The sequence below is a fragment of the Cyanistes caeruleus genome, chromosome 9 (assembly GCF_971803275.1).
Source record: "Cyanistes caeruleus chromosome 9, bCyaCae1.hap1.1, whole genome shotgun sequence".
Taxonomy (NCBI): Eukaryota; Metazoa; Chordata; class Aves; order Passeriformes; family Paridae; genus Cyanistes; species Cyanistes caeruleus.
Window position 1 is genome coordinate 16000970 of NC_141709.1, and position 23559 is coordinate 16024528.

At 37.9% G+C, this 23559-nt stretch overlaps 2 protein-coding genes across 10 annotated transcripts in view; one reads left to right on the forward strand and one right to left on the reverse strand.

Annotated features, from left to right (window-relative positions):
* The window catches only part of FRRS1 (ferric chelate reductase 1), a 157196-nt gene that overhangs the window by 40752 nt on the left and 92885 nt on the right, over positions 1-23559 (forward strand). For all 8 annotated transcript variants that reach the window (XR_015273735.1, XR_015273736.1, XR_015273732.1 and 5 more), the window contains one exon: positions 10154-10269. The gene's annotated coding sequence lies outside the window, so the exon portion shown is untranslated. The remainder of the gene's footprint in view (positions 1-10153; positions 10270-23559) is intronic.
* Positions 1-23559, reverse strand: part of PALMD (palmdelphin) — a 61797-nt gene that overhangs the window by 11131 nt on the left and 27107 nt on the right. For both annotated transcript variants that reach the window (XM_086841840.1, XM_023931884.2), the window contains 3 exons: positions 12626-12671; positions 7376-7456; positions 1701-1831 (listed from right to left, as the gene is read on the reverse strand). In XM_086841840.1, the coding sequence (XP_086697966.1) occupies positions 1701-1831; positions 7376-7456; positions 12626-12671 (258 nt within the window). The remainder of the gene's footprint in view (positions 1-1700; positions 1832-7375; positions 7457-12625; positions 12672-23559) is intronic.

Below are 23559 nucleotides of genomic sequence, written 5' to 3' on the forward strand. Positions count from 1 at the left end.
CTTAGAAGAAAGAATTCTACGGAGCCTCTCAGTTCAAGTTATTTCTACTGTATGATGTGTCTGCATGCTCAGTTTAGCAATGTTTGATTTGCAGGGTAGGTCAGAGGTCAGACAGGCTGCTAGCTTTGGTGATATCTATGGCATAGCAAAAACACTGTGCAAGAAATGTATGATGCATATTTTATATTTATTGGTGGACTTTATTCCTAGGTTTCTGTTTCACTCCTGGCTGGTTTGAAACTGGCCTGGGTATGTATAAACAACATAATGCTACTTGGAAGGCAATGTGGATATTTTTCTAGATGCCCTTGCTAAACAGAGTGGTAGGAAATTTAATTTATATCAAAAGACATGTGAATAAGCCTGCCTAAATTCTTACCTCAGGCTTGGGTCACGGTCAACAGGGCTTTGAATCTAGTCTTTCCATTCACTACTTAGAGAAGGGCTGAACTTCCAGTGGGCTTGCTCAGCACCATTTCCCTGTTGCTCCTTAGCCTGTTCTAGCCATAAATACTGTTCTTTTCTGGTGCTCACATGGTTGTATGGACCCCTCTTGCATGCCTTCAAAATGACAGTCTCTTGGGATGTTTTCAGGGCATGCTGCCTGCCTCCTACCACTGCAACAATGGTGTGTAAAAAGATGTTCTGTAGAGAAAAGTGCTTTTGAGCAAGAAGTCAGCATAATTATAGGACAAACTAGCACTAGGCTGCTACCTGTCAGCCAAGAGAATTATTATCTGTGTCAGAGATGGAGTAAGGAGGGAATAGGATGGGACATCACCGAAGAACATTATCGTGGTGACAGCTTTGCCAAAAGAATGTGTAGGAGGACAGTGGAAGAGAAGTAGAGAGGAAAATGCTATTGAATTGGAGGAAGAAGCCTTGAAAAAGGTTGATAAAATTTTCCAGAATCTAAAGGAACAGGACCATTTTACCTTTTCTGTGGGTGCTGAAAGGTAGTACTAGTCAGTATGCCTGGATCCAGGGCAGGAGCTGACCGTGTACACAGCTCTGTGGTATTTGAGAAGGGCCAACTGGAGCTAATAAGCACCTGGAACCATGTGCATGGTAAATAAGAGTCTTTCATGAGACTGTCTCTGCAGTTACACGGTAGTCCTGTGTGATAGGGAAGCACTAGGTGATGAGATTTGTAGAAACATCTCTAATGAAAGGTGAAAAAGACCTTTGCTATAGCAGGTTTCTGGGACTAAATAGGGTACAAAATACAAAGAAAACTGCAGATAAGTGTTACTGATAGGGCTGGGGAGCCTGCACTATTCTGAAGTGCTGCTATAATGAAAGTGAGATATTAAAGGCTGTGCCAGGACCTAGTGAAACAGAAGGACTTTCAAAATTTATTGTTTGAAGTTCTGATTCAACAATTGCTATCTTAGAGCCCCTTATGTTGTGGCTTACATCTACCGAAGACAGCATGGAAAGGATATCTGGAATTAGAGAAACAAATACTGTGCAATATAGTTACTGTGCAATATAGTTACTGTGCAGCTTGTTACAATTTATGGTATGGAAAATTGCATTCTATATTCTCTAATTCTGACTGAATAGAAAACATGACAAAAAATTGCTTTACTCTACATGTGTTTAGCACTTGCTGACATTTTCATCTTTAACAAAATGAGGTAGAACTTTTAATATAGGGCCATTTTAACCCAGACACAAGGACAAGGGTACTTCCCTACCTGAAAATATCTTGTTCCAGCTCATGAGTCCGTTGTTGGTCCTCCTGATTCTGCTTTTGCATTTCTTCTTCTTCTTTTGGAGTCATAGAATTAAAGCCATCCAAGAGCCATTTTTCTCTCATGGCCTTTTTCTGATGGGGGAAAACAGACAAGAAAGAGAATGCTAAAAGTTAGGGTGTTTAACCATTTGCTGTATTTGTCTTGATGCCACAGATGTGAGCCACAGCATTGTGATATATCCAGCATAAGGCAACCTGACTTCAGTGAGTGCCACTGGAAGAGAAATACTAAACAGCTTTTTGAGATTGACTGAAAGTAAAATCTTTAGGAACAATGTCCCATTTTATTAGTTCATCCAACAAAAATGTAGAGTATGTCAGCTGTTGTCCATAGCAGATTAATACTGGTAAGTGGATCCAGTGCTGTGTGTGTCTTCAATAAAGCAAACCAGTTGTACAACCGTACATGTGACAGACTCATGCAAAAGGCTCCAGTCAGAAGCACAACAGAAGCCGCCTAATTTCTGGGATCTGGCATTGCATAGCTTCTAGAAGGAGGTATAAAAGATGAGAAGTTTCTGTAAATAAGATTGTATAAGAGTGAGAGAGCTCTAGTGAGTTAGCAATGCAATGCTACCCCTGGAATTTGAAAGGATCTTGTGTACTTAGGTTAGTGAACTCACATTTCAGCTGGTGAAGATGTGTGGGGTAAGAGGGGCAGTGGAAAGGTGGAACATGGGTAGCTGGTGCCTGGTTAGTGTTTCAGCAGACCTGCTGTGTATTTAGAGCTGCTGTTGCAGGGGCAATCCAGAATTCAGGTATTTAGGTCCTGACCTGGTTAGTGCCTGTGGAGTTCTTTCTGTGCAGTGGTGGCTTACAAATGGGAGTATTGCATGTGTACAGGCAAGTGTGTCTCTCAGCTGTGTTTTCAAATTCTGAAAAACTTGGTTGTGTGCACTGATTGCGTCCTACAGCTGCTTTACACTGGGTAAGGTGGTACTTGAAAGTCATCAGAGCTCTCAAAAATATCCCTGGTATAAAAAAAAAATATTCTTGGAGATAGGTTCATATTTGTAGACTAAAACTTGTAAACTATGCCAACTTTCTTACACTCTTTTTGCTCCTTTCAGTCTAACTCAGGGGTATAAATGCAGTTGCTGCCTTGGGGAAGGAGTTGGGACTCTTTAGAAATACTCTTTCAACAGGCAAAAAAGGAACACACATATAAAGTCTTTAATTAACCATGAATGTCCCAGTTCCAATTTAGATTCCTTGAACTAATTTCCATGTTAAGTTTTGGGTCTTTCCCCCCTATACAATTTTGTTAATTGCAGGATGTGGATGCAGATTACATTGAATTTTGAACTGCTGCTTGAGGCAGTGTGCCCAGCACTGGTGAGAACGCTGCATTAATCTCAGTGCTGCTTGCAGGGGCTGTTGGAATCCCTGCCTGCATCCTGTGTTGAGTCACTTAAGCTGTTGCTTCCTACACTTTTCTATTTATTGTGTACTTTCCATGAGGTTATTACTGAGGCCCAACTGGCAGAGGAATATATATGTAGCACCTTACTGCAGTTTAAAGCAATTTTCCACTTGACACACAATGTCATAGAAAGTGTGTCTAAAACAGGCATGCTGAGAAGTTTGTGCACTCCATGGTGCTTTTAATTTTATTTACTTGTGGGATGTAAGAGCAATGTTTACAGTTGCCTTAGCCTACAGGACAATATTCTGTCTCTCTCAACACTGGATCCTAGGAAATCTTGGTAAACACAGGTTGCTCAAAACCGATGTCCTGAGCCTTGACTCTGTCTGTAGAATTGGCAGCACTTTGTGGTAGTTGTGTTTCAGGCTCTAATGAAATAAGTGCAGATTTTATACAGTATATTTTTACATGATCTGGTTGATGCAGGTAGTCTGATGTTGGCACAACTCTTATTGACCACAAAATACTGTGTTCTCTAGCTGGAGGGCACATAGTTATTAATTCCCTTTCTGTCACACTCTTTGGATTTTAATGATAAGTAGGGTTTCTAGAAAAGTCATGTTTTCATCTTGGCTGGAACAATGTTAGTCTAGTGCTTATGTCTCCAAAAATACATTTATAATTCCTTGTAAGATTTGGAGCAAGACTGGCACTCTAGACCTCAGAAATTGATACCATCTATTGAAATCAACAAAAGCTTCTGTATGTATAGGGTAGGGCCCAAGAAAACAAACTCCCTAAATACAAGCATAACACAATAGTGTTATTTTTCCATGTTTCTAGAGCAGTTTGCTGCTGCTCCCAACCAAATGCCATGTAAACTTTTTCATTTAATTGGCCATTTTTGAAAGAAAGACACATTGTGTAGTTTGGAAACACCCTCTGAATAAAAGACGCCTTCAGGTCTGTTCCATCCAGGCATTGACACAAGCCAGCGCTGCTGGAGCAGTGCAGGAGCAGCTGCTTTGGGCCTGACAGGGTTTTTCCTGCTGTCTAACATTTCCTTCCATGACAAAGTGTCTCTAGCTCAGAACCAGGTTGTGCTTGTGCTATAGCACTGACATGAAAACACCTTTGTTTTGCATTGGGCTCCATGTGTGAAGGGAAAGGGATACTTGTACACTGTGATGTGATAAAACCCTGAGAAGGGCCAGAGTTCTGGGAAGTAATCACTTTGTTTTGTGGTTCATGGTCACATCAAAAGTGCTATGACAATATCCTGCAGATTCTCTGAATAATTTACAGTGTGTACTCCAGGTATAACTCCATGACCATCTTTAGCAAGGCTGGACTAGCACTGAAAGATTCATCCTTCACTAGAAAGCAAAGCTGTTTTGATTTTGTGGATCTTGCTTTCCCAGGGATATGGCAGTTTGCCTTACTGTTTTGGAGACAACATAAATATTTTTCATGTTTTTTTAACAAAAAAATTGTGGTTCAACAATGTTAACTACTGGAAAGAAGAGGTGTGTGACAAGCACCTGCAAGGTAGCACTAATGGAGTTCAGGCATGTCAGAAGCCTGAAAATTAATAAGCTAAACTGTAAAAGCTCTTAGAAAGTACATGCACATCAGTGCTGACAGCACTTTTCAAACAATTCTGTCTGGTCCTTTCCCTTGTTGCTTCTGTGAGAAGGATTCCAGGTAGAAGGAAGGATTAGATTTGGTGCATCTAGAAATACTGGATAAAAAATTCCCCTGTACCTGTACCTATAGCAGCCCCCTATACCCCTTGCAGTTCTGTGAAGCCCTGTCCACACAGGTGCATTTGCTTTCATGTCCTCTGCTTCATCTGAGAGAAGTGCACATGTAGAGAATAAATGTTCCTTCTACCAGTTAACCAAAATCTGTCATGATACCTCATCTGTGTCTTTCTAGTAAGAAGTTTGCTTGGGGACAACAAAGAAAGTCATTGGGAAGCCAGAGCAGGGATTCCTGTTTGCAAAAAGGAAGTTAAAACTTCCTTTTTTATGCAACAAACAAAAAATGTACCAAAGAAAAACTCCAGTCAAAAAAAAACCACAAACCAAACCAACAGCCTTCTAATAAACCTGTTGCTAAGGTTTATAAATAGGAAGGATAAAATGAGGAACAGGATAGTGACATCCAGCTAGTACGAACATCTCTATGACTGTGAGATTTACTAACCTGCAATAGCATCCTAGGGGACAGGTGTGAGTTATGTTAATAGATCATAGAGTTCTGGATTTCACCGTGCACTAAGCTGGTAAGTGTATAAATGAGTGGAATCAGCCTGAATTGCTAGGGAAATGACCCCTCAATAAAATTTACTGCAGTGTTTAAATATTTTAGAAGTCTAAATCTGTTTTAAAGCAATTTATGTACTGGATCCTTTTGTTTGACTTTGTTGAAATACCTGAATTTGTCTGAAGCAAGAATGTTCAATAAGGGATAAAGCTTCTGGGGCATAAAGCAAAAGATGTTCATGTACTAATGTGTTTGATATTAGGTGCCTGTCTTATTCCTGAGCTGGAAAAAGTAGTGTACATTTTGTGTGCTCCAAATAACTAATGATTTGTATGCATTTATATAGCATACGTGTATATGTAAGTATATATTTAAATGTATGCTTGATTCTTCTTTTCCAAGTGAATAATTTCCTCAACAGATCCTTGCTTTGCCTTGTATATGCAATAGGACTGATTTAAATTAAAAGCTTTTCTGTGTGATATCTGTAAGATTTCTCATGCAACAGGCAGAGAAATCACATCCTCTATTCTCTTCCAATGTAAAACCATTTCAGTAGTATTTCAGTAGTATTCAAGGAGTGTTTTAGCCTGTCTGAAACCTCTATAAAATTTCTTCAGAATAAGTGCAATGTTGGTTTGTGTTTTCTTAACCTGTTAAACTCCACTGAACCTATTAATTTTACCTACAAATAGATACTAAGTCTGTAAGGAAACTGCCCTAGGGCTCTGCACACAGAGCACACAGCATTTAAGCACACAGCAGTAGTGAGGATTAGCTGCTTGTCTACAACAGATCAGTTTATCCCTCTATAAAGAAGGCCAAAAGAGTTTTCTGGATTTATAGACATGGAAAGTTGAAATATAACTTGCAGTACTCAATGTAGCCATGTACCATGATGGAGGAGTCACATGTTTGCTACTCAAAGTTTACAGGACTTGGAAAAGATATTCCCCTCCCTTTTAGACAAGATGTTACACAAATGGTCAAGCCTGTCCTTGTAGTAACCACCTTCCAATAAAACTTGGGAATGGATGTGTGTTGGCTTGCCTGGCCCAGTGAACTAGTTTATCATGGCTTTTCATTTATTTGGCTTGACACAAAAGAAAAGGGTGGATGATACCCAGGATCTAGTATCTGTTTTGAAGAGGAGTCTGCTTTAAATATGCTTCTCTCACATTTGCTGGAGGAAATGCATAATGCTCCTGGTGTTAGATTCAATATATCTTTCTTGAGACACTTTACCTGATCACATAATAAAAAGAGTATGTAAAAGACCAAGTCTTGCATATTTCTAGAAGCATAGATTTTTGTCTCATCTCCCTAAATGACATGTACTGCCAAACTGCTATAAATATTTTAAGAATAGTGTTGAGTAGAAATCACTGCAATTTCATTTCTCTGCAGAGGTGGATCTTTAGGTTTCTTATACCTTTCAACTTTGTAATCCTGAGTTTACTAGGCCGTACTTGAGAAAAATATTTGTAACATTTTTACTTTTTTGTTGTTGTGTTGTTGAATATACAAAGGAACAGCATTATTTTACTAAAGAATAATTAAACAAGCTGACAGAAGCCTATAGCCAAATAGGCTGGGCTTTTTTTTTCTAGGAAAAAACTCAGATCTCATGATTGTGCTGCACCCTGTACCAAGTGAGGTTGCTGTTGTGGGGTTAGGGAGTGAACACACCCTAGTCTGAAATGTGAGGCTTAATTTTCATCTGTGAGTTTTTCCTGGTTATGATCTCATTTTATGCCATGAAAGTGATCAAGTAACATTAGCTCTCTGGTGTAATTTTTTTCAAGGAGTGATGCTTATTAAAGTCAAATGGAGTCCTGGCAAGACTCCACAAAGCTGTGAAAATTTGACAGTAAAAGCACGATTTAAATGCATGAAGATTTGCATTCTGAAATCCCCAACCTTTATTCATGCTGTGTGACTTGAAGCTATCTTTAGTTACATAAATCTAACACTAAACTTACCTTTAAATGTTGGTGTTTCATTTTTTCCTCTTCTACTTTTAGACGTTTCTGTGCAATTTCTTCTTGCAGTTTTCTTTTATCCTAAAATTAAGAACAATAAAACTTTGTTTAGAGAAATTACTTGTTAATAAAATTATTATGTAAGTATTGTTCAGTAGGGTGAAATCAATTCATGCAAATAAAGCCTTATTTTAAAGCTTATGTGGTGCTTAGGCAGGGCATAATTCTTTTAATGTCTTTATCTTTAGTCTCATAATTTTTTGCAGCAATAACTTGATCCTTCACAGGTGTGGTTTCCACTGCTCTTTCTCCAAAGGACATTTAAATGTGTTAATGAGCACAAAGGAGGGATGAGGCAAAATAAAAATAATTTCGTCTTGGGAAGGGCAGGGGGGCAAAAACAGGAAGAAAGTATAGCTGAGCAGAATTGTACGTGCAGAGACTAAAAATGGGTCCTGACCAAAATTCCTAAGGCAGCCCACACATCGATCATTTAGGAGAGGAAAGAGTCTGCATGGTCTGCACTGAGCAGCTGTGATACATCACGAAACGAAATGGGCTGTCAGTGAATCCAGCACTGAGTTTATGTATCCTGTGGCTAATAGCTAAAATAAAGAGGAATAAAAAAAGAAATTTATTTTGTTAGTCAAATAATGGTAAAGATGAGAAAATATAAATGTAATGTACTTCATAAATGTTTCTACCTCTCAGTTTAAAAAAACTTTTGCTTGTGCTCAGGTTGTTTTCATGGCTGCTGATCTCTAGAAGGAAAAACCTCATGTATTGCTAGTCTATTCTAGTGCCACCTTAATCCTTTTTATTACAGATTAGAGAAAAAAGGAAATGGGTAAACAATATCTGAACACTGGCAGTGCTTGAACCTCTCCTGTTTTTGGATAGCACTGTCACATGGAGTAACCTTGTGTCTCCTCTGTGTGAGGCCAAACACTGATTTAGTACCTTGTGTCCTCAGCAGCCAGGGGGAAAGATATCATGCCAAAGGAAAGTAATTTTAATAAGGTGTATTAGTAGGCTATTATCTTGGTTAGCCTTAATGGTATAAAATTCTGTTACTGGGTGTGGCACCTTGCCATATGCCCATCAAGAAACATTTGTTCTTGTTTCTTGATACATTTCAGGGAAATAAATGGAAGCTTTTGTTGTCCTGTGCAGAAATGTTTGTTGACTGGAGGCTAATCCATCTTCCTTTTCAATTAGAACAGTTTGGCTCTGCTAAAAAAGGGTGGTAGCTTTTATATAAGAGTCTGTTTTCAGACAAGTATGGTTTAGGAAGGAGTTAACCTCCTCATGGAGGAAGAGCCTTGTGGTTTCAGCCCACCTGAGGAACCAGCTGTGTCTAAGGACTGGAGAAAGTCAGTTAGGAAGTGCTGGACATAATGCTGGGAGGTGTTCTCCCACACCCTTGGATCTGGGATTTGGAAACGGGAAGAGTGGTGTGCTTGGCTGAATCACTTCATTGTTACCGGAAATTAGAAATTAGCAGCAGGGCCACAGGCTCTAAGGACACTTTTCTGAAGGATAGGAAAGGAAGTGGAAGAAGCCACCAAGCTTTATGGGGACCGAGGGCAGGATACAGGCTGGCCAGGCACTACTGATACTATGCTGGGATTTAGGAGGTGAGCATCAGAGTGTCACTGATCTCTCACTGTCTGCAAAGTGTGGTACTTATTTATAAACCCTTTACAATTTTTCCTTGATGGTGTTAGTATGCCTTTTTAATACTCCAAACAGAACAGGTGGGGATCTTTCCTCAAAATACATGCTATTTTTATCTCTGCAGTGGCTCTGTGTTTTGCCAATGCTCCTTATTGTAATTAACAAAGTTACTGATTTAGGATTCCTACAACGTAATTTTTCTGCAATGACCCTTGTGTGACACTTTATCCAAAAGCTGCTATGCTGGATTTTTCTTAGTCCTGATTCTGAAGACAGAGTATCTGGTCTCTGATCTTCACACTTTTCTTATGAAATATTCCTGATCTTATGGTATAAATGGCCTTTAAATAACCCGTCGTTGGATGAGCATGTGTTTACAGGTTATTACAATTCTTAAGGAAAACTCTTTTTGCACTTACTAAAGATCTGGATACATTCTTAGCCAGAGAATGAACTGTTACTTGGTTTATACTATTATAAAATATTCTAAGTCTATTTGAATATTCTTTTTCATCAGTGGAGATGTAATAAGATTTTGGCCAGTCTGAAGTGAGTATTTGTACATAAACTACTGTGCAGCAAGAAATCTGAGTATAAAGGTATAAAATAGTACATTTTAAACTAGCTGTATAATAAGGAATCTATTCAGTAAGGAAACTTTTACTTTTTTTTTTTTTTTTTTTTTTTTTTTTTAGGTCCATATTTCTTTGATGTCCAATGTTTTTTCTCTGAAAGTTTTCTTGTTGCATCCATCCTTTGGTGTTCTAGCATGTTTTAATTTCACTGAATGGTGTTAAATATCCATTATACAGTTATCCAGATTAAATTGGCTGAAATAGAATGTCTTTTATATGTCTAGTCTATCTATATAGTTCAGTCTAATTCCAGAAGCTAAGAAATATGAGGAATATTTTTGAACCTTGTGTGCCAAAGTAACTTTTAAAAACCTGCTAGAACACTTTCTACAGTGCATTCTGCTATGCTCTGGCTGCACATCCTGTCTTTATGAAGCTTTGACTGTACATCTAATGGAATAAATGTTTATTCCTGGATAGCTGAGGAAGCCATGATTCTATTAAACCTCACACTCTGCCCCTGCAGATACTCATGTTGCTGGCAGAAGTCCTTGAATCCTGTCTTACTGTGCTCTTGTTAATGTGAGCAGGATTTGCTTTTTATGATAGAGCATCTTCAGCCATTCCTTTCTGTTGTGCAAGGTAAGACTTGGTGTTAATTTTCACTCTTACTGAAACATGTGGGACTCCTTCCTGACTGTGCACAGAAATGAATTGTGTTCTAAACTGGATCTGTCTGAAAGAAAGGGAATCACATCACAGAGCAGTGTCTTGTGAGATACCTTTTCTGCCAAGTCCATTACCTTGTGTCAGTGTTCTACAGTGTGCCAAAGTTGGTAGTCTTAGTCCCCTGGCTAATGGCACATACTGTTAAATTCCATGGAGCAGCTAATGTTTTAGCTAAGGTATTTTTATTTTCATGTAATTTTTCAGATATTAAAACTCATTAAGCATCAATAGTATTACAGTTTTCATATTTTAAGATATGAAAGTCTTGCTAACAAAATGAAGGCATTTGATTTTTTACATTTTAGATACCAGAAGCAGGTGGTAGCTACATAACAAAGGAAGAAGTTTCCTATTCAGAGCTGTGGGAGCATCAAAATATTTAATAACAACAATATCATGAACAAAACCAATAATCATGTTTTCCTTTTTGCTTGCTATATGGAGAAAAGGCTTTGGAAACTCCTACTGGCTCTGTTGCTGTCAAGAATACAGGTATTTAACAACAGAAGCCAATAAGGTTTAGTGCAGGTGCAGTTGTTGACTGCTCTGAGTGCCCCTCGCTATCCTGTTAGGTCCTATACAGCAAACATCAGGTAGGTGGCACTTGAAATTCCCGGGTGTTTTACTTGAGCCAAACCTCCCCAGAGCCACGGAGGAGCTTGCCAGTGTAACTGCAGTGTGTTGTTTCCCTGGACTACTCTTACTGCAGGTTGTAGGGCTGATTACTTCACCTTATTTAGGCTACTTTGTTTCTGCAGTCAGAACACTCCAAGTATTTCATCTGAATGCTCTGGATTGATGAAAGTAGAGAGCAATTAGCTCCTTTACACATCAAGTGTGGTAAATGAAGTCATAGGCTGAACCCAAATATGGTTTCCTATTTCTTCTAGTGCAAGACACTGGAAGGCCCAGTTTCTTAAAACAATACTGCTCCAGTAGTCATTTGGAATCAAAGCTGCAGCTGGAGGACGCCAACCTCAGTATATTCATAGGAGTCCTCATCAGCCAAGAGTGCTGCTCCATTCCTGCTCCTGGAGGTCCCAGGGAACATAAAACATTGTGAGGCCTGGACTTCACTGGAGTGCCAAAGCTGTTATCTTTTGAGTCCATACACTAGAGACAAAGTCCAGGTTATGACCTTGGTTCAGGCAACATTGCAGTTAAACAAAGGTACTCTAAACCCTCTAAAATGTTTCAAATTACCTTACTGTGGGTTTGTGTCAGGTCTCAAGTAAATACTATAAATGGTCCTGTTGGCTTTTATCAAGTGCCACAATTAAAACCCAACTGAATTAAAACACAACCTATTAGAGTCCCATAGATTTCCAGTTACGCTTTCTCACTTTTTTTTTTTTTTTAAATTCCTGTAAGTTATTTTTTAATTCTGCCCACCATTTAGTCTGCTAGTAGGGTTTCACAACTAATTTATCATGTTAGGAGTGTGACAAACACCTTTTTTTCCATTATTTGTTTTTAACTAAGAGAATGAGTGATCCTTCTGGAAGTTTCCTTTCATCTCAGAGGGCCAAATTTTGTTTCAGTTTAAGTCTTTTGTAACTGAATAAGTTCAGCTGGAGATCAAATCAGAGGAGAATTTGGCTTCAGCCAAGTTTTATAACATCAGATTGTATTAGTTTAAAAACAGTTTAGTTGTTCCTTTTACATACTAGAAATCATCACTCAGATTTCCTTTTAGAGGAGAAACTGAAAATGTTTTCTAATGGCACCAGCATAAACTTCAGTGAGTCCTGAAAAGTGACAGGTAGGAATTTGCTTAATCCAAGCTTCTCCTTTTTTTTTACTTTTCAGACAGCAATACTTAAGACAGATCATTAATAATTCTGAAATTGTATTTAATTCCACAGTGCAAATGAAAAATCTGTAATCTCACATTGTGAAATGTGAAAATTGATTTGTTCTGGAATTCTTTAGTTGCCTTTTGACCTTCAGGCAAACATTCAGTATGATGACAGTAATGTGTGTTTTAGACTGTCCAGTAGTGATTTGCACACACACTTTCACTGCTTTGAATTTAATTTTAAAGTGCAATACAATTGATACAACCCATAATAAAGTCAGCACAGTCAACTTAGCTGTCTTAAAGCAATATCTTATAAACTAGAATTAAGTAACAATTTCAAGCAGACAGTGTATTTTCTTTTACTGTCCTGAGATAAATCATTATTCAGCAAACAGACAGCAGCTAATTAATAATATTATTTCTAAGCCTTTTTTTTAAAAATAGTGAATTATAACTATGAGCACTTACTGTTATGGCCTGGAATCTTTCTTTCAGCAATTCGGCTTCCTCCATTCTACAAATCAAAAACAGACAAGTAGGGAAGGCAAACAGAATAAGACCATAAGCAAAAAAACCTCCTGGTGGGACTACAAAAAAAAAAGCTGAGGTGATTTGATCCAATTCCAGAGCAGAAAGAGGCAGAATTTTTGACTTGTCAGAAGAGTCCCTGAACAGATGAGCAGATCAGTCCAGACAGACACATGTAATGAGGGTGTGGAAAAGAGGCAGACAAGGAGAGTGCTGGCATGAGTTGACTGACAAGTTGGAACAGTGGAGCACAAGCTCTTTTCCTTCAGGAGCTGCCAACTCTTTGTTTTAATGTGCTCGGTTAGCATGCCACTGCTTCTTTAACTGTTAAATGCCCAAAACAGACTCTTACAGGGCCATGGTTGAAGTAAACTTTTATTATGTTCCTATTTCTCTTTCCTCTATTTTTCTATGCTTCTGGTGATAAACAGATTTTAAAATTATTAAGTTTATTTAAACTGATAAAGTTTATTATTTAAATTATTTATCTTATTTCACCAGTATGTTTTAACCTGTTGTAATATTAGCATTGTAATTGGCATGGAGTTCTTTGAGATGGCTGTTTCAATTTAGTTTTGTAGGTGAAATTTTTAGAAAACCTGTATTCATAGCTGGAAGAGTTTTAGAACTGCTAACCTGAAGTAAGATAAACTTTAAGCAGTCAGGTCTTTCATTAAATGCAAGTGTTAATCTGTGCAATTACTGGTCAGCTATCTGGGACTCAGGGGAAGATTTGTCTAAGTAAGGATTTCAGGATCATCACTGCAGTGTTACCAAGATGAATCTAAAATGCTGGTGGCTCTCAGGCTGGATTTTTATTCAGCTGACTTGCTGCAGACTTGTGCTGAAAACAGCATTCTGTGCCTTAAGGGATGGCGCACATTTTGACCTTTCCGTTTACCTGAGTGAGAGTCAGCCGTCCAAAATCAATCTAGGGAACTTGCAGAACAAGTGGAACTGCCTTAGTAAAATCCAGTTGTGGAAAAAATTCTAAGCAAATCAAACAACATAAAGGTGTAATAGGAATCTGAAATCCCTTTGTTACCTTCAGTATCATGTAACTTTAGTCTTTGTAAGGACACCAGCAGAAGAGTCAGTCAGCATGTTTGGGATTTTCCTGCTAATTCACTGCATGACTCAACTCAGCAGGATTTGGTGATGGGGTTTATTTTACATGTTGGTACAGTGACCTGAAGCTTAGTGGCAAATCAAGCTCATTATTAGCAAATTCTAAGAGGCTACAGAATTGAACACTTGATGGTGAAATTACAGCCTTATAATTCAATTGAAACCAATATTTAATTTTAATTTTCTTCTTTCTAGTATGTCATCACTCCTCCATATGCATGAGCAGATTTTCCCCCTCTGCACTGGGGATTAAGGATTCATTACTGTTTTCTTTATACTCTGATCCACCCTGAGGTTTTGTTCAAACTTGCAAAGATCCCATTTTTATTCTCCAGTGAAGAGTTAATTTCTATTTTTTTACATATTAATACATGCTTTGTTTGGTCAGCACCTGAAATTTTAAAAATTACAATATTAAAGCAAATGCAAAGTTTAAATACAAGAATATTGAGGTGTATCAAGAGACAGATTACATGGGAGTTTAAATAAGTTTTGTTTATGAATAAGAGAATAAATTCAACCACCCCGTGGAAATAAATATATTGTTCCTGCAGAAGCCAATAGAGAGACAGTCTTTCTGTTTAAGTTTTTGTAAGTTAAGATAGTCTGCCTTACCAAATTGAAAAAGCCAAAATCAACTTGTTTTACCTTTGTCCCCTGTGAAGTTCATCTTAAATTTTAAGTATGTATGTGGACTTCAGAACGTTTAAAAAAATATTTAAAGCAGCAAGGGATTACATCAGAAGTAAGGATGTCTGAGGCTAGAATCTGTACTCTGAAATAAATGGGATTTACACTCAATGGGTGGAGGAATTAGATTTGTATTTCAAGATCAAGTTAAAATCAATGGGTTTGCATTGCTTAGAATTTTTATAATCTAAAATATTCTCATAAATTTATGATTGCAAACTATTTAATTGTTTTTTAAAACACTACTTGTAGATGTTATATAGTTACAGACTGGAAAAGTATTTAACATATGTCTTTCCCTAATCTACACCAGTAAATTGAGGTAACCTGAAGAAGGTTTCTAGAATGTTGCTTCTGTTTATAGGTGACCATTATTAAGAAATTATTTAAAACTCACTTCAAATATTTTAAATTGTTTGAATCATCTATATCCCCTTGCTAGGCAGGATTTGTTGTTCAGTCAATAGGTTGTTTTCCAGTTATCTTAATCCTATTCTAAATGGGATTTATGTGCAAGAGAAGAAATGGACCAGCTGTCATTTTGTCTGCCCGGTAAGCCTGCCTTGCCAGTAGGAGTATCCATGGAGTAAAGTTTAGAGCAGCAAATCTGAACAGCTGTTTTCAGTCCACAGGGTTCTTGGAACAAGGTTTCTCAGAACCTGCCTGCCAGGAACATGTCCAGAGGAAACTATCTACCTATTCTGCAACTTTAAGAAAAAGTTTATTTTTCTTTTGGTAGGAAAGATTCTCTGAGTGATGCAGAAAGTGTTTCATATCATATAATGAGTCATATAGGTTGGATTTTTTGGCTTCACTTATTTCTTTGTTCATTTCCCTTTTGCACTGTGTACCTAATTTAAGAATAATAATGAAAATCTACAGCACAAGGTGAGAGAGTTTCATTATGAAGTCTTACAGAAAATTTAGAAAAATGCAATATCATGAACCAAAATCTAGAAGAACCATAGAAGCATTTTCACAGCTGAAAATGCAAGTCCTGTTGTTCATTTCTGGAGCAATGTCTAAGTCCTGGAATGGTCTTCAGAGCTATAGTGGCTTTCTCTGGCCACACTCTACATACAACATCAGCCTTTTGAAACACAGAATTAGCCTAAGGTACAGTGAGACATAGATTATTTTAGTAGCAAACAATTGTGTCTGAGAAGAAACATTGCATTAAAGGTAAGAAAAAGAAGCTTTCACTTTTTCAAAACACGAGTTTGAAGCGAATGGAGTTGATTAGATTGTTATCAGCTGACAACATAGCTTGTACTTTCTGGAAAGAGTGGTTACTGAGTTAATGAATCACATTTTGTTCATCTTAACTAGTTTGATAATTTTGCTTTGTGATGAGCTGCCTTTGGTAAATGTGTTTGAAACACAAGAAGGGTGTTTTGGACTTAGTACAAAAAGCAACTCTATATTCTTACAGTGAGCAAATGTACTGCCCCTATGCATTTGTCTACGTGTAGCCTTGACTCTGACAGCAGGAATAGGGAGGAGATAAATTTCATTGAAGGTCTCTCAAGACAAATGTTTATTGCAGCCATCCTGTCAATTAGCCCAAAAGTCTGTTATTGGGGGTGCCTCAACTGATTGAGAGGCAGTCTCTTCTCCAGCTAGAAACACAGTTTGGCATTTTACAGGTGAAAAATAAACTAACAAGGAATAGAAATTTGAAAATCTAAATAAGGCTTATGTCCCTCCATCAAATTATACATTTGAAATTATTAAAAACTGTATATATTTTAGGATCTTAGAGGAAGTTTATAGCAAAACACCTGCCAGCTCTCAGGAGGGATTAAATTTTGCTTTGAAGGCAATTTTTGGAGAAGTAATGCCCTACTAGGCAGGTCTTTTAACATAATGAATTTCTTGGGTCCTCTTACTGAAGCAAAACAATATCCAAAAATCTCAGATTTGTACCATTTTATAAAGCTGAATTCTACCTCATGTACTTGTTTGAGTAGTTACAAACCCTAAATCTCTGGGAGGAAAAGCCTTGGACTATTATGTTTCAGTTGGTACAACTCCCTTCCTGTTGCTATTCATAACTATAAATTAATTAATTATTTAAACTCATACTAAAAAACCTGCTATTTGTCATTATCATCAGGTTTTTTTAACACATTGATTTTTTTTAAAATCATATTTTGTGATACATCTACTGCTCAGACATCTTTCAATGCTATGGAGAGGTTTTAGAATGCAGCACAGGCTTAGATGTCCCTTCTGTGGTAGGGGTCTATCTCATGTCGATAGGATAGAGTTGAATCCAGCTAAAAGTGCTATTGTGCTAAATATGGACCATCCTGCCCCTATTTTCTAAAATTACACAGTGAACTTTGTTGAAGTATACTCATTATTTTTTAATCAGTTAACCATGTTTTGTGTAGCCCTTCTCATGTTCCCAGACTTGTCAGTCCTTAGACTTGTGCATTTTATGAGCCTCTTGATATGGGAGGCTTTCCAAAGCACCTTTAACACTGTTGTGTCTCATCTAAAAATCCCTCTTCAGCGAATAGTTTAAGTGTAATTACTGTGGTGATATCCAGTGAGAGACTCTTAATAGAATGTGTTCAAGTGCCCAGGTAATTGATAGGACTGTGTTTGTTTTGTGGTGGTTTGGGGGGTTTTCTCAGGGTTTTTTTGTTTGTTTTGTTTTTTAAATGTAAACTGAAACAAGAAAACCCACAAAGAATCTGAAATGCTCAGGGTGGGTACCTTAAACATGTTGTGGAATGCATTGCTTGCAACCTAGCATTTTCCAACTGCTGAAGATATGGACTTCTAAGAATGGGGCAGAGTTTTAAATCCTATCTAGCCAGCTGTGTGGGGAATTTTTAGCAGCACTTTGAGAACCAGCTTTAGTTATTGCATAGTTTGCTTATGTTTAATTGAGTGAAAATAAACCACTCCATAACCAGGAAATTACATCTCATATTCTTCTGATTCTTTTTTTATGATTCTCTTGGAGAACACAATGAGAACAGTTGTGGTGTTTGGATCTAGGAGACTTCAGTAAGACGGCAGAGCAGAATTAGGGCCTTACAGACCTATTTTTGTGAGCACTTAGTGCCAGGTGTACTGGTGCCATAGTACCAAGTGCTGCTGGTGAAAGCCTTAAAAGTACAGATCATTTGTTGTAGAACATCAGCTGAAGTAGGAATTCCTTATGAGAAGAGCTCTTTCTGCAGCTGGAGCTGGGGAGGGTGTGGTGTAGAAGAGGCAGGGACAAGACTGGAGGTGGTGAAGCCATTCAGCAGCCTGTGTGGGTTATGTCAGCTGGCTCCCTTCTCCTGAGGCATGGGCAGAGCTCTCACGCTGCTCCTTTGAGAAGCTGCCCAACAACTAGTCTGTGCCTGTAGCACTGGAGCTCAGACATTCTGCAAGATGAGATCAGCCTTATCTGATAGCTCTCAGAGAGCAAAGAGGAATTACTGCTTTCTCCTCCCACACTTCCAGCCACATTTTCCTGTCACTTCCCTTCATCTGATTAATCTGTGAAGCAATTATATTTGCTAATCTGTCAGGAAGGTAATTAAGAAGAAAACTTGAATACAAACCTAACTCCAAAATCCATGAGTATCTACTATGTCAGTGAGCTGAATAGGCTCAATAGGAGATGACAGGAACAGTAGCATAAGGAGTAAAAACTCTTCATTCTGATAAGGAGACAAGCAGCAAGAGGAGAAAGATGTAGGAAATGTGAATTCTGGCAGCTGAGAGGTGAACTCAGCCACCTTGCAGGCCTCAGTCTTACCTTACTGAGTGGTCCAGGGACCATGAGAGACCTCATGCTGACATGTATGATAAGCATGTATGCTTAACTATTTATCTGAAGCTTCAAACTGCTGTGAAAACACAATGACTTCAGACTCTGGCAATCCTTCCTGTGCTTCCAGATATTCAGTATCCTCCACTGTGGGTGGGCAAAAAATATCCCACATACAATTTGTTTTGCGTAAGCCTTTCCAAGCATTAATGGAAAAAAACCCAGCAAATCATGATAAGATTATGCAAAGCTTTATTGTTAGCAGAGGTGATAAGATTGTTTATGTCAGATGATGCATGTTGCAAATACAGGCCTGGTTTCTTCAGTGAAGACCTCTTGTTTTTTGCTGAGGAGTTTGTTATTTGGAAGCAGAGGCTGAGGGAAAACTCTCATCTTGTCAGTCACTCAAACTGTTAATATCAGCTGTCCCCTGTTTGTTCCCAGTGCCAGGGAGGTCATCTCAATGACACGGGGCTCTGGCCAGCTGACGCCGGCTGTGTGGAGTGCCAAGCGATGCAGCGCAAGCAGCTGAACCTGAGGAGTCATCTGGATGCCTGTGACAGTATGTCACCAACTCAGATTTTTCAACAGATTCAAATACTACACTACTGCTTCACACAGTGCTGTATGTTTACTTAGCCCTTTACCTTAGAGTGGTGATTATTAACTAGGAGCAAAAAACTTGGTATAATAGAGTTTCCTTATTTTTGTGTAAGTTTTGATTGTCAGGATTTCAGACCTGTTTCATAGCTACATTTTCTAATCAGAAAAGTATTATTGTCCTTATTTTTACCTGAATCTGAAGTGGATCCTCTTAGAGACTTTCTGATGTTTACTTGGTGTTCACTTATGGTGAAATTTTGAAAGAAGTTTGAACTGATCTATTGGCTCTGTGGAGGTGAAAGGAGACATCGTGCTTCTGTCTCTATATCCCATATATCCCATATTCCCACAGTTAACGTGGCTGGCTGCTCATTGAATCTGCTCACTAAGCTGACTGAGACTAACCAAGCTAAAAGGTGGCTATTGCTATGCTGATGAGTCAGATCATTGCCCAGGGAAGCTTGATGAGTGCCAAAATGTGGTAAAGAGAGAGGATAGAAGGTGAAACTGTGGCTACTGGAAAATGCAAAGGCGCAGGAAAGAGCAGTGGAAGAAGAGGGACAAGTAGGAAGAAAGGGAAAGTGATGGTAAGCTGTTAGATAAACCAAGCTGTTAAATGTAAATTTACCTTTACAGGCTATGTAACACAATATGTGGAAACTTTATCTTTTTTTCCTTTTCTTCCCCCCTGGAGGCTGAATAGGCCTTGGAAACACTTTTGTCAGATCAAAGGTTAATACCTTATTACCATTCATGAATGCAAAGAATAATCTGGTTGTATGAAAGAATATTCTGGGGACGATAGAAGTCCTTTTCGTGTCATATCTTCTTAAGATGTGAATGGGCTCTTTACCCAGTGACTTAAGGAGAGCCAAGCTAATCTGCATGTGATGGCACTGCTTCATTAGATATAATTTCTGAAGAGTGTCTTTGCAAATTTCTCTGCAGCCTGGCAAGTAGGACCTGTAGTTGGTTTGGAGATCCATTATGGTCTTTATAGATTTCTCACTGTCCAAATGCACTTGGAGATGGTCTGCAAAAGCTGGAGTTATTTTAATAACTTATTTTAACAAAATCTTTGAAAATTTGGAGATGTGTATAGCCTGTAGGTGAAATGACTATTTGAAGAGGGTTTGATGCATTGTGTTAACCTGGAAAAGGGGCTTGTCAGGTTATTACTCATTTCACTGACTATTATATTAGCCAAATAGATCTAGCTGTTTTGTCAGGCATACAGCTGATGCAGTTACAAGACATTAAGAAACCTGTTCTTGAGGTTTGAATTAGAAATTTAATTCACATATCTTGCTTATAGTCACACTGAGTTGGACATGATGTTGGTGTTTGAAAGAAAAATCAGGAACACTCCAACCACTCCAGTTAGCACCTATCATCCTCTAATTTCATTGGTGTGTTCTCTTCTTTTGGCTAATGCAGCTCAGGATTGCGATCAAAAGTTGTCATTACATCATGACTGACCAGTGTTTGTATGATAAGTTCTATATTCTCAGTTTCCAGTGGGCTGTCATTAATGAGAGAAGTAAAATGTGAGTAGCAGGCACAGCAACCTATCCTTTCAGTGAAGGAACACCACACATCAGTGTAAGTAGTATCAATATCTTTTCACATAGTCTACATTGCAAAAACCAATAGAAGTTAATAATGAATTTATTTATATGTGTATTCTTTTCTGTTGAGATTCAGGAACATTCTTTATGGAAATCCCCTTTCTCCAGTTGTATGAAGTAATTGATACGTTCATATTAATACTTGATTCTTAGGAGACAGCCACTTAGATTAGTGTTGCTTGGAATTTATACCATATATCTCAGTAATTGTTGCAGTGGTTTGTTATTGATTTGTTTAATGCTATAGCTCAGAAATGGCTAAAGCTAGATGGATCAAAAACTTTAATAACACCAATTTGGACATCCAGCTGGAAGAGAGAGGTACTTTGGGGGAACCTAATGATCTGTCTGAAGGAAATGGAACCTTAAACACAGTGAGGGATCTTAGCTCTCTTTAGTTCTAAGAAATGTCCTACGTCAATGTTGTATTATTCTGAAGTGACTCTTTTTACCAGTTTAAGTGCATGGAATGTGTTTCATGATTGACACAGTTTGACTTCATATGTGTTGTATTTTGAGAACTTAATGCCTTTTAAACAAATAGGCTTATTTCTTAAATAATCTTCTAGCTGCTCATTAATTTAATAATTCTGTAAATATTTCAATAAAATACCATCAGGCTGTGGTTTCAGGTTTCTGTTTTGAATACTTGTTGTATCATGGCTGGTTAAAAAAATATAATGAATTTGCATTTTCTTAAGAGTATCACTGTAACATCACAAATTGAACAACTTCTGCAAATAAGAGATCTCTTGAGAGATGACAGTTCTTGGCAAAGGCAATAAGTGATTTTTAGTAACCATTTGACTTCAGGGAACTTTGGAAAAAATCTCCTGTTACTGGGAAATCTGATCACTGGCTTTCTGCAGCTAACTAAAATAATTCCATAAAATAAGTGCTTGAGTTCTCAATAAGTGAAATACAGATTAGAAAAGGAACCATTTCCACACATTATGACCACAACTCCTATCATAATTTGGTTTGTTCTTCTCTGTCCAGATAGTGACTCAGGGACTTGACCTGACAAATAGTTCTGTTGGGGGTTTTCAGAGCTGTGTGAATGTCCTGCACTGGCGCTTATAGGGTTTTCCAGTGCTGATCTAACACTGCAACTGAGTGCTACCATATGCAAATTAGCAATTAGAATTAGCAGTGTTGGTAGTGGAATAGGTCTCTTTTGTGGCTCCCACTAGGGGAAAGTAGCTGTTCCTCCAAATCCTTATTCCTTTGACTCCAAACTTTTTCCTTAATTTCCTTATTACGATGTCTTCATCAGAACTGACTGCAATGCCTCAGGTTCTGGCTTGCACTTTCTCCAAACTGGTAACGCCTGCTTTCCAAAAAACCTTGTGAGAGCCTCAACCCCTTCCACCTACTCCTACTTCAGCTAGACATTATCCTAATCCTCAGTCTTTGTGCTATCCCATGTTAATCCCATAAACCCTGAGCAAATCTGCCTACCTCTGTCAGTATTTGATGAAGAAGGTCCAGGGTGACAGCTCCCATTGTGCACTGTCTGCACTGATGGGCTGCAAAAAACTGACCACGGCTTGAATCTCCCCATTTATTTGTCCCTAACAAGCAGTTATGAAATCCACAGGGCAGCTCTAAGTGCTCATAAGACATTCTGAAAGTATTTTTTACATACTGGTCCTTTTGGTTTTGTTGTGTATAATGCTTGCAGTATAGGACTGCCTTTGACTTAGTGTAATTTAAATGCCAGTAGTGAAAACAACGTGAATAGTACAAGAGGTGGTGTATAGGTCAGACTTTGAAAGATCATGAGCATGACTCAAGCAAATGGGATTCTATCCTGGTTACCTAGACGTTTCCATCAGAAGAACATCCTGACTGTTGATTCTTCTTGTTTCTCTTGCAGAAAATGACTTTAAATTCTCTAATTAACTTTTTCTTGAATGTACTTATTCACATGTGATTTTCCAATTCTTGGATGTAAAAGCTATCTGTAGTAGAGCTTGTCAAAAACATTTGATATAAAAAGCTAGAATCTGACACAAACCCTCCTCTGCTAAAACAACATCTTGGAATTATTTTTATGTTCCATTTCCCCACCTTTTAATGATATTCACATCCTGTCAATGAATCCTAAAATAGTTAGATCCTACAATCTATTCTCCTCCATTATCATTTTAGTTGTATTTTCTAAATCTAGTTTTGACTTTCATTTCCTTATTTTTCCTAAACATGTGAATTGTTTGCCAACAAACTTTTTCCTGATTTACAGGAACACTCCTAGCTACTGAAAACAATGCCTAATCTCTCTAATTTCCAGTTTACCTCTATTACCTAGATACTCTCAGTTTCAGAAACAAAGGTGGGATAGGAATTAGTTTAATGCTTTGGTTTGTACGACTTTGATAATTTAATTATTTTGTCACTTAAACATTCAAAATAATTGGATCCTCCTAGGCAATAAAAAGATTTACAATAATTTATGAACAAGGTGCTCTCTCTTTCCATGTTTATGTGGGATGATTAATAAAGTTTCAGATCTGTCATGTGTTCTGAAAGTGTAGACTAAATTAGTAGTATGCCTGGATTAATTTCAGCACTTCAGAAGTCTACAGAGAGTCTCTGATGGCTTTTTCCTCCAATCTGTTTTATGACAAAACAATTGGATTTGCTAGAAAAAGGTTTTGGGCTTTTTTTTCTCTCAAATTCTGGTTCACAAGGCTTATATCAATAACAAAGCCTAATGTAGGAATAGCTGAAGATTTCTATTTTCCTTCACACTTCTGCATATCATGAAGATTCTTCCTTAGCAGTGTTTCATATTTTTTCACTGAAAATAGTGCCTGAATGTGGCAAGTAGACCTTTGCTGTGGCCCTCTGCAATACAGAAATGACAAACTATATGTGTTTTGTAGTTCTAAGAAAGTGAATCTTCTTTTTTTTTTAAGGCTCACACATGTAAGAATACTATCGAAAGCAGGGCTGTGTGTCTAGGAAGGATGAAATTCCTCAGATTAAGGCATGCCCTGATATCTCAAGATTCTGAGGAGAGTTTGGAAGTCATACTGAATCATCAG